Source organism: Dendrobates tinctorius, unplaced genomic scaffold, assembly GCF_039654945.1.
Source record: "Dendrobates tinctorius isolate UK_male_01 unplaced genomic scaffold, ASM3965494v1 ptg000062l, whole genome shotgun sequence".
Lineage (NCBI taxonomy): Eukaryota > Metazoa > Chordata > Amphibia > Anura > Dendrobatidae > Dendrobates > Dendrobates tinctorius.
This window is the reverse complement of record NW_027361730.1, coordinates 2479798-2494926: the sequence shown is the minus strand read 5'-3', so window position 1 is coordinate 2494926 and position 15129 is coordinate 2479798. Positions and strand designations below refer to the sequence as shown.

The following is a 15129-nucleotide window of genomic DNA, read 5'->3' as shown; positions in this document are numbered from 1 at the left end:
TATGGGAGCAGAACCAAGCTTACTACAGAGATATGGGAGCAGAACCAAGCTTACTACAGAGATATGGGAGCAGAACAAAGCTTACTACAGAGCTATGGGAGCAGAACCAAGCTTACTACAGAGCTATGGGAGCAGAACCAAGCTTACTACAGAGATATGGGAGCAGAACAGAGCTTACTACAGAGATATGGGAGCAGAACAGAGCTTACTCCAAAGATTTGGGAGTAGAATGGAGCTTACTCCAGAGATATGGGAGCAGAACAGAGCTTACTCCAGAGATATGGGAACAGAACAGAGCTTACTCCAAAGATTTGGGAGCAGAATGGAGCTTACTCCAAAAATTTGGGAGCAGAACCGAGCTTACTCCAGAGATATGGGAGCAGAACCGAGCTTACTACAAAGATTTGGGAGCAGAACCGAGCTTACTCCAGAGATATGGATCAGAACGGAGAATACTCCAGAGATATGGGAGCAGAACAGAGCTTGCTCCAGAGATATGGGAACAGAACAGAGCTTACTCAAAAGATTTAGGAGCAAAACGGAGCTTTCTCCAGAGATTTGGGAGCAGAACCAAGCTTACTCCAGAGATATGGGAACAGAACAGAGCTTACGCCAAAGATTTTGGAGCAGAACGGAGCTTTCTCCAGAGATTTGGGAGCAGAACCGAGCTTACTACAGAGATATGGGAACAGAATAGAGATTACTCCAAAGGTTTGGAAGCAGAACAGAGCTTACTCCAGAGATATGGGAACAGAATAGAGCTTACTCCAGAGATTTGGGAACAGAACCGAGCTTACTCCAGAGATATGGGAGCAGAACCAAGCTTACTACAGAAATATGGGAGCAGAACAGAGCTTACTCCAGAGATATGGGAGCAGAACCGAGCTTACTAAAAAGATATGGGAGCAGAACCGAGCTTACTCCAGCGATACGGATCAGAATGGAGAATACTACAGAGATATGGGAGCAGAACCGAGCTTACTACAGAGATATGAGAGCAGAACCGAGCTTACTACAGCGGTATGGAAGCAGAACCCAGCTTACTACAAAGATAAGGGAGCAGAACCGAGCTTACTACAGAGATTTGGAGCAGAACTGAATTTACCCCAGAAATATGGGTGCAGAACAGAGCTTACCACAGAGATATGAGATATATACAGTGCAATGGCTCCAGTTCCCACTATAAATATAGTGCGATGGCCCCAGCTGCCCATATATATAGTATGATGGCCCCAGTTCTCCCCACATATCTAGTATGATGGCCCCATTTCTCATCACATATAGTATGATGGCCCCAGTTCTCCCCATATATATATAGTATGACAGCCGCAGTTATCCCCATATATATATTGTATGACAGTCCCAGTTATCCCCATATATATATAGTATAATAGCCCCAGTTCTCCCATCTCTCTCGCTCTCTCTCTATATATATATATATATACATATATATATATATAGTAGGATGGCCCCAGTTCTCCATAATAAAAATAATGTAGTTTATACTCACCTCATCCTGATTCCCGGCATTGCAGCCTCCACTTTCTCTTCCGGTCCGCAGAGCGTCATGAGATATGCCTGCATGAGCACACTGAAGTCTCAGGAAGCTGCGGTCAGCAGCTTATGAGCCAGACCGGGCCTTCCGGTTCCCTTGAGAATCCACAGTCCCACCGCTCACTCTTGGAAAAACTCAACATCACCACCACATCCTCACCAATCAGATATTACCAGTTCCCATGAAACACCAGATCACATTCATAACCAGCAGCTTTTGTTCTGGCCAAAATAATTTTTAAGCTGATACCACGACACGGTAGACTCTTTTGGCCGGGCCCTACTCTACACTATTAAAAATAAATATATATTTAGGTATTTTTCTTTAAGGGAATGAGTCACACACCTTTACTTTTTTTTAAACAACCATTAATACCACATACAAGGGACAAATATCGTCACACCATGACCAGACCACATACTACCACCACATAGTGACCGAATAATACCGCATACAAGGAACAAATACCGCCACACCTTGGCTAGACCAAATATTGCCACCACATAGTGACTGAATACTACAATACTAATCATTAATTAAAAAAACCCACAATACTAAGTGCCATTATATACAGGAACTCTGTATTTACTGTCAGTGTACAGATAATACAGTGATCACTAGTGATATTCTACACAGGAGATCTGTATATAGTGTCAGTGTACAGGTAATACAGTGATCACCAGTGATATTATACACAGGAGCTCTGTATATAGTGTAAGTGTACAGGTAATACAGGCATCACCAGTGACATTATACACAGGAGCTCTGTTTGTAGTGTCAGTCTACAGGTAATACAGCGATCACCAGTGACATTATGCACAGGACTGCTGTATATAGTATACAGTGTATAGTGTCAGTGTACAGGTAATACAGTGATCACCACTTCCAGTGACATACACATGAGCTCTGTATATAGATACAGTGTATAGTGTCAGTGTACAGGTAACACACTGACTCACCAGTGACGTCTCTAGCTGAAGTCCTTCATCTTTGCTTTTCTTTTTCATCCAGCACAGACCGCCATCACTTCTTCCAGCCAGGACTCGTGTCTGCATAAAATAGCACAGTTACCTAGAGCACCACTTCCAGAGCACATTCCCCACTTTTTCCCTTTCTTCTACACTACACATCTGAATACAGAGGTGCACCCACAATCAACATATAATTGGTTATTATGCAACCCACCATTCCAAATATAAATTATAATCCACCACTGTGCACCCACTAACTATAAATGCCACTTTCCCCATTTAATATATAAATTAATTAGCACCTGTACTCTTTCGCCCAATTCATTACCAGGCACTTCATTCTCAAGGCCCCCCACTATGTACCTCCTGCTCTAACCCTAACCCCGATTCATTATATTTACATGCCCCTCCCGCCTCAATTCATTGTCATGTCTTTCTCTCCCACCCTCTATTCATTATCAAGTGCTCTACCCCACATTCAATACATCATTTACTCCCCCACTCTCAAAATTCATTATTTGTTCTCCCCATAGATCATCATTTGCTCTCCCCAGCCCCACCTTCAATTCATCATTTTCTCCTCGCCCCCACCTTCAATTAAATTGCTGTGCCCCATCCCTCACACTGAATTTATCATTTGCAGTCCCCATCCTCTCCCCCACTTCATCATTTGCAGTCCCCCCACTTTAATTTGAAGTCCCCTTACTTCATACATTGCAGTCCCCTATCACCCCTCACTTCATCTGCCGTGCCCCTTCATCATTTGCAGCCCCTTATCCCCCTTCCTTTTCATCATGTGCAATCACCCCTCAGACACACTTCATCATGTGCAGTCCCCTTCCCTCACACTTCATCATGTGCAGTCCCCCTTACCCCCCACTTCATGTGCAGTCCCCCTTACCCCCCACTTCATGTGCAATCCCCCTTACCCCCCAGCCATCACGTACAGCCCCACCCCCCCTCCATCAGCCCCACTCCCCCCTCCATCATGTACAGCCCCACTTACCCCCTCCATCATGTACAGCCCCATTCCCCCCTCCATCATGTACAGCCCCATTCCCCCCCTCCATCATGTACAGCCCCATTCCCCCCTCCATCATGTACAGCCCCACTCCCCCCTCCATCATGTACAGCCCCACTCCCCCCCTCCATCATGTACAGCCCCACTCCCCCCCTCCATCATGTGCAGCCCCACTCCCCCCCTCCATCATGTGCAGCCCCACTCCCCCCCTCCATCATGTGCAGCCCCACTCCCCCCTCCATCATGTGCAGGCATATTCACCCCCTCAATCATGTGCAGCCCCACTCCCCCTCCATCATGTGCAACCATATTCACCCCCTCCATCATGTACAGCCATGTTCACCCCCTCCATCATGTGCAGCCCCACTCCCCCCTCCATCATGTGCAGCCATATTCACCCCCTCCATCATGTATAGCCCCACTCCCCCATCCATCATGTACAGCCCCACTCCCCCCATCCATCATGTACAGCCCCACTCCCCCCCTCCATCATGTACAGCCCCACTCCCCCCTCCATCATGTGCAGCCATATTCACCCCCTCCATCATGTACAGCCCCATTCCCCCCCTCCATCATGTGCAGCCCCATTCACATTCACCCCCCTACATCATGTGCAGCCCCTACAGCCCTGAGTGACAGCATTACTGCACCTGTAATGGGGAGATCTGCAGTAATGTCTATGATAGCTGGAAATCTGGCATAATACACCCTCTTACCACCCAGGATGTGAAGCAGACAGGAAGGTCAGGACATGAATCATGCGAAGGTGCCCACCTGCAAGCAGTGCAGAAACTCCATGGCTCCAGGCAGCAGAATTTAGAGCAGAAGGCATCCAGCAGCTGGAGCCGCTGAGGAGTGGAGCTGTCATACTCCTCCTCCAGGAAGCGGCTGCAGGAAGTGGAACAGAGCCGGAAGCTTCCCTGCAACTTCTCTCTGCGGCTCCCTGGCTGTGCCCAGCCTGGGGCTGCAGAAACATTTAAAGGGGCCGCGGTGGCCCGATTTACCTTCAGCCTATTGCCAGCCTGGGGCTGCCTGCTCATCACATACTGCTGGAGCCAGGCAGCCTGCATGTCGGGCGGGATGACATGACTGCACACTACAGGTGCGCTATGTATTAAAATCATTGCCGGTCCTCCAGCGACCCTGTGCAGCTGCTTAGGCACCCGCCCGGGGGCATATGCCCTCCTGCCACCCGGCCCAGCCCGCCCCTGGGGGTGATGCTGCAGGCCACAGGCTGGGATGAGGGTGTGCTCCGATGTGTGGCGCGCCGCTGTGGGTGTCTGGTGCTGCTGTGGGTGTCCAGAGCTGCTGCAGGGATCTCCTGAGATCTCCATCTGCACATGCGCTGCCCCTGGCAGCCATTTTCCCGGAGTCCACCGCATAAGAAACCATGGAACTGCGGGGGCTGTGGCCTTTCAAAAAAGGCCAGCAGAGCCCCTGCAGCATCAGAGACACCCACAGCAGCACTGGACACCGCCGCAGTACCGCCGGACACCCCCCCGCAGCACTGCTGGGCACCCACAGCACCACCGGACACCCCCTCATCCCAGACTGCGGCCTTCAGCAACGGTATTGGTAAGGTACTGTATATCTACATTTTAAATGCATGAGAATACTTTTCCCCTTTCCGACATCAGGTGTAATAGTACGCTGATGTCGGACTCCGCCCCTTTGATGTGGGCTCTAGAGTATCTAGAAGATGCAGTGGGGTGGAATTGGTAGGCCCAGATCCACCTGATAAGTCTGTTACCTAGAGGTGGAGTATATGGCAGTGTTGATGATGATACATGTTCATACCACGGCAGGTGGCTTACCTGAATGTAGAGCACAAAGTGTATTATCCCAAGCACTGCTCATGTAGGATGTTAAGTGGCTGTGGGCCCAATCCTGCACAGGGAACACATAGGGGAACTCACATATTCCCCCATGGGTTTGTGCAAGCCTTGAATGATGCATGTTTAATATCAGACAACATCTTGTAGTGTTAGTAAAAGGAATGAAGTATCAACTAAAGACAGATGCAGCAGTTACATTTAAAGGGAGTTATAAATAGAGGTGTGTGCAAAAAAATTATAGAAGATGAACTGTGAAATATTCATGGTGAAGTTCATTCTTCCTTCTTCCTAATACTGCCACTAATAAAATAAAAAGAAGAAATAACTGGAAACATTTCTGGCTTCACTGTAATGTTTTAAACTGATTAATTACTTTTCAGGAAAAACATCTCTGGTTAATGAACTGTTCAGAAACAAATGAAATGGATAAAACATATTTTGTTTCTACTAGAAGCAAATAGCCACTAACAATGAGCAAATAATTGTTCTATCTATCTATCTATCTATCTATCTATCCATCTATCTGGAGTCTATCTAGGAGTAAGCAGGCTCCTTGCATCTTCTCGCCCAACTACTTGCACCAGTGACCCATTTCCGTCACGTCTCCTCCAGTCCCTTTCCCCTGCTGTCACCCCTCACCTAACTAAAATATTTAACCTCTCTCTCTCTTCTGGTATTTTTCCCTCCTCATTTAAGCATGCCATCATACATCCACTACTCAAAAAACCATCCCTCGACCAAAACTGTGCCGCTAACTATAGACCTGTCTCTAATCTTCCCTTCATCTCTAAACTCCTGGAACGCCTGGTCCACTCCCGTCTTATCCGCTATCTCTCAGAAAACTCTGTTCTCGACCCTCTCCAATCCGGTTTCCGCTCTTTACACTCCACCGAAACTGCCCTCACTAAAGTCTCTAATGATCTGCTAACAGCTAAATCAAATGGTCATTACTCAATGCTAATTCTCTTGGATCTCTCTGCAGCATTCGACACTGTGGATCATCAGCTCCTCCTCACTATGCTCCATTCCATTGGCCTCAAGGACACCGTTCTCTCCTGGTTCTCCTCCTATCTCTCCGACCGCTCCTTTACTGTTTCTTTTGCCGGTTCCTCCTCCTCTCACCTTCCCCTTACTGTTGGGGTTCCTCAAGGATCGGTTCTACGCCCCCTCCTCTTCTCCTTGTACACTGCCCCTATTGGTCAAACAATCAGTAGATTTGGTTTCCAGTACCATCTCTATGCTGATGACACCCAATTATACGCTTCTTCTCCTGACATCACGCCAGCCTTTCTAGAAAACACTGACGATTGTCTAAACGCTGTGTCTAATATCATGTCCTCACTATATCTGAAACTGAACCTGTCAAAGACTGAACTCCTGGTGTTTCCTCCCGCTACTAATGTACCTATACCCGACATTGCTATTTCTGTGTGTGGTCCCACTATTACTCCCCAGCAACATGCCCGCTGTCTTGGGGTCATACTTGATTCCGAGCTTTCCTTTGCCCCCCACATTCGATCACTGGCTCGCGCTTGTCATCTGCACCTCAAAAACATTTCTAGAATTCGACCTTTTCTTACTTTTGACTCTGCAAAAACTCTTACTGTTTCTCTTATTCATTCTCGTCTCGACTATTGTAACTCTCTTCTAATCGGTCTCCCTCTTACCAAACTCTCCCCTCTCCAATCTGTTTTGAATGCTGCAGCCAGGATCATATTCCTCACCAATCGTTACACCGATGCCTCTACCTTGTGCCAGTCATTACACTGGCTACCCATCCACTCCAGAATTCAGTATAAACTTATTACCCTCACCCACAAAGCCCTCCATGGCTCAGCACCACCCTACATCTCCTCCCTTGTTTCAGTATACCACCCTACCCGCGCCCTCCGTTCTGCTGATGACCTGAGGTTAGTATCCTCAATAGTCAGAACCTCCCACTCCCGTCTCCAAGACTTTACACGTGCCGCGCCAATTCTTTGGAATGCACTTTCCAGGTCAATACGATTAGTCCCCAATCCCCACAATTTTAAGCGTGTCCTGAAAACGCATTTATTCAGACTGGCCTATCGCCTCAACACATTAACCTAACCTATCCCTGTGTGGCAGAGCCAAAAGTTTTACCATAACCAGGTTCCCAGCATCATGTTCCCACATGCTTTATGCATCCATTATCCCTCTGTGTCTGTACTGTTACACACTTAACATTATGGCTGGTCCATACAATCAGAGCAACTGCTACCACCCACCTTTCGTGTCTACCTCTTTCCTCATAGACTGTAAGCTTGCGAGCAGGGCCCTCACTCCTCTTGTTATTTGTTATAATCTACTGTATGTGATTATTGTTATGCTGTAATGTCTATTGTCTGTACAAATCCCCTCTGAAATGTAAAGTGCTGCGGAATATGTCGGCGCTATAAAAATAAAATTTATTATTATTATTATCCATATCTATCTATCTATCTATCTATCTATCTATCTATCTATCTATCTATCTATCTATCTATCCATTATCTATCTATCCATTATCTATCTATCTATCTATCTATATGTCTGTCTATCCCATATCTATCTATCTATCTATCTATCTATCTATCTATCCCATATCTATCTATCTATTTATCCCATATCTATCTCTATATCTATCTATCCCATATCTATCTATCTATCTATCCATCCATCCATTTATCTATCTATCCCATATCTATCTATCTATCTATCTATCCCATATCTATCTATCTATTCATCCATCTATCCCATATCTATCTATCTATCTATCCCTATCTATCTATCTATCTATCTATCTATCCCATATCTATCTATCTATCCCATATCTATCTATCTATCCCATATCTATCTATCTATCTATCTATCTATCTATCTATCCATATCTATCTATCCCATATCTATCTATCTATCTATCTATCTATCCCATATCTATCTATCTATCTATCTATCTATCTATCTATCTATCTATCCCATATCTATCTATCTATCTATCTTTCTATCTATCTATCTCATATCTATCTATCTATCTATCTATCTATCTATCTATCCATTACCTATCTATCTAAATAGAAAAGACAGGTAGCAGCACAAACTTGAGCAGATTTTGGGTGCAATACTTCCTGAGTAATGCAGTTGTCCAACGCAAAATATAAATGGAAAAAAATCAGGCAGCACTCCAGTTCAAGGAAAAATTGTGGGCTATAATCCAGCATCAAGTGGTGCAACGTTTCAACTTCACAGCACAGTCTTTGTCAAGCATTATCTATCCCATATCTATCTATCTATCTATCTATCTATCTATCAATCCATTATCTATCTATCTAGTTGTCCCAGCAATCAATCCATATACTTGCTAGACTTGTAAGAAGAAAAAATGGGAAGACGCACTCCAGAAGTCTCAAAAGTATAAGTGGACTTTATTGGGCCATGTGGACCCAATAAAGTCCACTTATACTTTTGAAACTTCAGTAGTGCGTCTTCCCATTTTTCTTCTTATCTATCTATCTATCTATCTATCTATCTATCTATCTATCTATCTCTTATCTATCTATCCCATATCTATCTACCTATCATCTATCTATAATCCATCTATCATGTCTATCTAGACACTATTCACTATCTATCTATTGTACATACATACTACAAGCAGTCACACTGACTACTCTGCAACCATTGCTTTAACATTTCAATTCCCCCATCCATTAGCCATTGAGCAAATGCCTTCAGGTAGTTCCACTGTATATTAGAATGTCATGGTTATAATCCTAAACAGCGTGAGATATATGTAATATGTAAGTAATCAGCCAGATGTTCAATAGTGTATGAAGCCCATCAACAGACAATGATAATGACACACTCCATATACAGCATTTAAAGTAGTGATTCCGTCATTAATATGCTACCGTGCACCTGATGGCTGTGTTTTTACTAGATAAGGTCATAAATTGGATTTGTACTTTAGCAGTAACAGTTTTATAATGCAGGATTAAGATGATGATGTCATGTGAAGACACTAAATCCATTCTTTAGTTACTTAGTGTTTTAGGACAAATCTCATCAAGGCTTATGTATGTAATTAGTGATCTAATGTGTAGGCATTTCCCACATATACCAACCAAGCAGAAATATAACCTAATTTACTATGTACCCTAAATGATAATCTTCATAAAAATATGACCGATATTTCTCTTTGGAGAGTGATAAACTTAAAGGTCCATTATGCTTCTTTGCGACACATCCATCAACATTCTCAGAAGATATTACCTGATCGTAATCGTGTGTTACAGAATATCAGCTCAGGCCACATTATTAGCTATGCCGTTTTGCAGTACAACATAATATACCGCCAGTCAGCATAAGTCCTTGAGTTGTCCTCTTCTGTCAAGTAGTTACAGAGTCTATAAAGCCATATCAGACATACAGTGGGTATGGAAAGTATTCAGACCTCTTTAAATTTTTCACTCTTTGTTTTATTGCAGCCATTTGGTAAATTCAAAAAAGTTCATTTTTTTCTCATTAATGCACACTCTTGACTGAAAAAAAACAACAGATTTCTAGAAATTTTTGCAAATTTATTAAAAAATAAAAACTGTAATATCACATGGCCATAAGTGTTCAGACCCTTTGCTCAGACACTCATATTTAAGTCGCATGCTGTCCATTTCCTTGTGAACCTCCTTGAGATGGTTCTACTCCTTCATTGGAATCCAGCTGTGTTTCATTAAACTGATAGGACTTGATTTGTAATGGCAAACACCTGTCTATATAAGACCTCACAGTGCATGTCAGACCAAATGAGAATCATGAGGTTAAAGGAACTGGCCAAGGAGCTCAGAGACAGAATTGTGGCAAGGCACACATCTGGCCAAGGTTACACAAGAATTTATGCAGTACTCAAGGTCTCAAGGTTCCTAAGAGCACAGTGGCCTCCATAATCCTTAAATGGAAGAAGTTTGGGACCGCCATAAGTTCTCCTAGACCTGGTCATCCAGCCAAACTGAGCAATCATGGAAGAAGAGCCTTGGTGAGAGAGGTAAAGAAGAACCCCAAGATCACTGTGGCTGAGCTCCACAGACTCAGTAGGGAGATGGGAGAAAGTTCCACAAAGTCAACTATCAATGCAGCCCTCCACTAGTCAGGCCTTTATGGCAGAGTGGCCTAACGGAAGCCTCTGCTCAGTGCAAGACATATGAAAGCCTGCATAGAGTTTGCTAAAAAACACATGAAGGACTCCCAGACTATGAGAAATAAGATTATCAGGTCTGATGAGATGAAGGTAGAACTTTTTGGTGATAGTTCTAAACGTTATGTGTGGAGAAAAACAGGCACTGCTCATCACCTGCCAAATACAATCCCAACAGTGAAACATGGGGGTGGCAGCATCAGGCTATGGGGGTGTTTGTCAGCTGCAGGGACAGGACGACTGGTTGCAATTGAAGGAAACATGAATGCAGCCAAGTACAGAGATATCCTGGATGAAAACCTCTTCCAGACTGCTCTGGACCTCAGACTTGGCCGGAGGTTTACCTTCCAACAAATCAATGACCCTAAGCACACAGCTAAAATAACAAAGGAATGGCTTCGGATCAACTCTGTGACCATTCTTGACTGGCCCAACCAGAGACATGACCTAAACCCAATTGAGCATGAAAATGGCTGTCCACCAACATTCACCATCCAACCTGACGGAACTGGAGAGGGTCTGGAAGGAAGAATGGCAGAGGGTCCCCAAATCCAGGTGTGAAAAACTTGTTGCATCATTCCCAAGAAGACTCTTGGCTGTACTAACTCAAAAGGGTGCTTCTACTCAATACTGAGCAAAGGGTCTGAATACTTATGACCATGTGATATTTCAGTTTTTTTTTAATAAATTTGCAAAAAATTCTACATTTCTAGTTTTTTCAGTCAAGATGGGATGCAAGAGTGTACATTAATGAAAAAAAAGAACTTTTTTGAATTTACCAAATGGCTGCAATGAAACAAAGAGTGAAAAATGTAAAGGGGTCTGAATACTTTCCGTACCCACTGTATATCCAGTCCTGTCAAGCCCTGTAACAAGTATCTAGGGCAGCATTACTGCACCCACATGGTTTTCCACCCAACTTTACTACAGTTCTCAAATGTTATACAAGGACTGTATCAACACATCACGGGATGGCATCTCACATGCAGGATGGAAAGGTAGACATATTGGATCTCACCTAGGTTTGCTAGAAGCAAAAGTAACTAAGGAATGTGTGATGAGAAATCAGTAAAACTTGTCTTTGGAATATTTTACAATCACACTAAAACTTAAAAAGGGATGTTAATTAAAATAAATGTAAAGGGATTTTTATCATGAAGACCTCCCATGCGCATATGCTCTTTTAGGGTATGAACATTATAGAGGGGGTCCCCCACTTGGGACCTCCTCTGTGGTCAAGGGCATAGAGCAGGTCTGTATCAATGGCAGCCGTTCTAGTGGACTTGAGTCATGCCTGTATTACAGCAAAATTTCTATGAATGGCTGCCATGTAATACTACATGTCCTCAGCAGCAACCTCTGTCTGGCACTACCGCTGTTTGCTGGGGAATGCCTAGACCAGGGCTCCAGGCGGTCAGCTAATTTCCCCCTCGGATCTCATCTTGAATCAAGTTGTCTATAATAAGATTACCCTTTTAAGTAATAACTATTAGTTACTGTCCTTTGGAGCCAGTCATACAAAATAATGAAAGGCTGATTGCAGAAAATTATAATAGTGATGTCACAATCCAACATAACACAGGCTTTCCTGCAACCCACTACCATGTAGTGTGAGAATTATAACAATTTCATGGCAAATTACAGTTGAATCTTTCCTGGTACTAGAAGACTGTCTGTGCTGATTGTCCCAGTAGTGAAACCATTATGGAACTATATTAAATAAAAAAATACTGGAAAGTCAAACATTTTGCAAAGGCGTCATCTCTATAAATACATAGCAGTGCATGTGAAGGCACACACCAGGTGGGAAATTATCAATCAGTTATGTCAATTAGTTATGGAAGGCCCTAAGCACTGCAACTAATTTAGACCACAAGCATCATTTGTGTCAGTAAAGGAGATGTGTCTCCCAAAGTGCAACCAGTTTATGGGCATTATCCACCACTACTTAGGAATGTGATGGAGAAAAGCAGCAGGTACAAGTGGTCATTGTGCTACCTAGAAACACTGACAAATGAGATAGAAGCTTCTTTTTTCCCAATACTCTTTTTTTCTCTATAGGCAAAATCTTTCGCAACATGTTAGTAAAGAATCAGTAAATGGGCAGACGTTTACCTATAGACACCAGCTTGATATGTTCTCTGTCCAGGAATTCCAGAGCCACGGAGACATTCTCCAGCTTCATCTGCCTGAAGTTTGGTCTAGAGTGGTACTTTCTGTACATCTTCTTCTGACTCAGTACCTCGAGCAGGGCTATAAGTTTGAGGCCATCACTTAGGTCTTTCTGAAGGTCGCCTATGCGCTTGTTCATACATTTGAGATGTTCGTTGCACCACCTTGTGAAGGTGTTCTGCTGGATCTTCTTCCAGGGGGCATCTTCTGCCAGGTCTTTCTCTGTAGCTGGCATCTCCTCTGCTTCCTCCCCCTGGTACAGCTGATGTTGGTCGTAGTAATCGTTAGTGCTCATGATGCCTTTTTTTTGGAGCTTTCTGCTTTTTATATGTGGATCAACAAGGGTGGAGGAAAAAAAACAGGGTGTATAAAAACTGCTGGATCCAAACCCCACACTGTGAAATCGAGTTCAAACTGCTGAAACAGAGCTCAGCAATCAAATTAGTTCCCTTATTATTCGTCCTCTTGTTGGAAACAGTGAGATGTTTTTTGGCAGGTTCGGGTTAACCCTTTCACGCCCTCCGCCAAGAGTGATGGGGCAGAGTTGGGAGGGAGGGAAGAGTTATCGCAGCGCAGTAGGCTTTCACCTTTCTGCTCCTTCCTGTCTTCTGTTTCCTTTCAGGGAATCCTTTCTTTGTGGAGAGCAGAGGTGCACAGATAGATAAAGCAGAACTGTGATATGGATGACAAAATAATGTGGCAGAAGAGCTGGCCCCAGAGAAGATGTCCCAGCAAACAGGCAGAGAGCAGGAGAGACAGCTGAGAGCAGAGGGCTTTAGCAACTTGTTTGAAAGTGTGGAGTCCTGGATGGAGATGGTTTTAAAGAAAACTGATCCCCCTCCCTCTTTAGTCTCCTCTCAGCTTCCCTCCCCCCAAACGTCAGAGGCATGGACTCCTAGGAATGCCTTAGCCATGACCATATACAACTAAGATGAGTAGTTTCTAATCCCCAGTGAGATAATAAGGCCGAGCTGGATTGGGTGCTATGGATAGCGGGACTTGGGATTGGCTTCCATGGACCATGCTCCAACTGCTTGTAACATCTCTGTATTTTTAGCTACCCCATCAGTGAGGTCTGTCTGTGAAGGGAGAGGGGGCAGAGGGAAAGGATCTTACAACACAAGTTAACAAAAGCAGCAGATGTAATGCAAGGGAGACCCCCACCTCCCCAAATGACTCGCCTCCCCCAGCATACTGCCTTTAATATGACAGTGTATGGGGTTTAAAATAATAATAAATAATCTTTATTTTTATATAGCGCTAACATATTCCGCAGCGCTTTACAGTTTGCACACATTATCATCACTGTCCCCGATGGGGCTCACAATCTAAATTCCCTATTAGTATATATATATATATATATGTTTATTACCAGTAAAAGTTACAGTCACTTAAATCATTCTAAAACATTACACAGATTTGGTGAGTGACACAGATGGGGCCATATATTCTATGTATAGTGTCTGCGGTGACTTTTTGTTATGTTGGCTCATTCACCATTGATAAAAAGTGGTGACGTCACAATATATACAATATTGGACGCACACAGCATCTAAGGATATGAAATGGTCTTGTGAGGCACAGGATGGTACATCTGAGGGAAATGTGTGCTACATTTTTAGAATGATTTTCAGAAGTCACATTTCGATGCCCCCCAGAATATTTCTACCAATTCAGTGATAGTTCACAGCTGGCAATGGGCTTGTGCCTTGTATTTATTTGTGTAGCTGTAACCAGTGAAGTAGTGATACAGTACATGCATGGTTCAAAGCTGACGGAGACTGGCATGTGTGCTGCGCAGGCAGAGTTTATTTTCTAATGTCACTTTTAATAAAAAGTAAAAGAATATAAATTAAAATAGTTCTCAGCTGGAGGAAAAAAAACAATCTGGTCCAAGGCTCTGATCTGGGGCACCGCTTGGATTAATCTGTGGATTCTATTAGTCTGGATTATTCCATGAAACAAATTTACAAATCTATTTGGTCATTCTGGCTTTTTAGATCTGAATGGTGTGTGCTGTGTCATCTTTCCAGTCATTGGTCTTGGCATAGGAGTTACTGTAGTTCAATGGTATTCTCCTTAGTAAGAAGTTTTCAGATAGAAAGACAGTCATGAGCTTATTGCTGCTGAGGGTACCCCCTTGGTGACTTCATTCTGGAAGGGTTAAAGGTGAGAACACTGACTCACAAACTAAGCTGCCAGGCGTGGAACATGTTAATGTAGGTCACTATCTGTCTGGGAATGCTCCCTAAGTGTGTCCAGCTGAATGAGAATATCCTCTGGACTGCCATTTAGGATCTCCATTAACCCTTTCCACAATCCATGGGTTCACTGTACACTAATAAACAATCTAAACGTTGTCCCATCCAAACAGCTCATTCACA

General features: G+C 43.7%; 1 protein-coding gene across 2 annotated transcripts in view; it reads right to left on the bottom strand.

Annotated features, from left to right (window-relative positions):
• FLNC (filamin C) overlaps positions 1–13542 on the bottom strand; it is an 86602-nt gene extending 73060 nt beyond the window's left edge. For both annotated transcript variants that reach the window (XM_073579216.1, XM_073579217.1), the window contains exon 1: positions 12689–13542. In XM_073579216.1, the coding sequence (XP_073435317.1) occupies positions 12689–13040 (352 nt within the window). In that variant the 5' untranslated portion in view covers positions 13041–13542. The remainder of the gene's footprint in view (positions 1–12688) is intronic.
• Positions 13543–15129: the final 1587 nt, after the last annotated feature.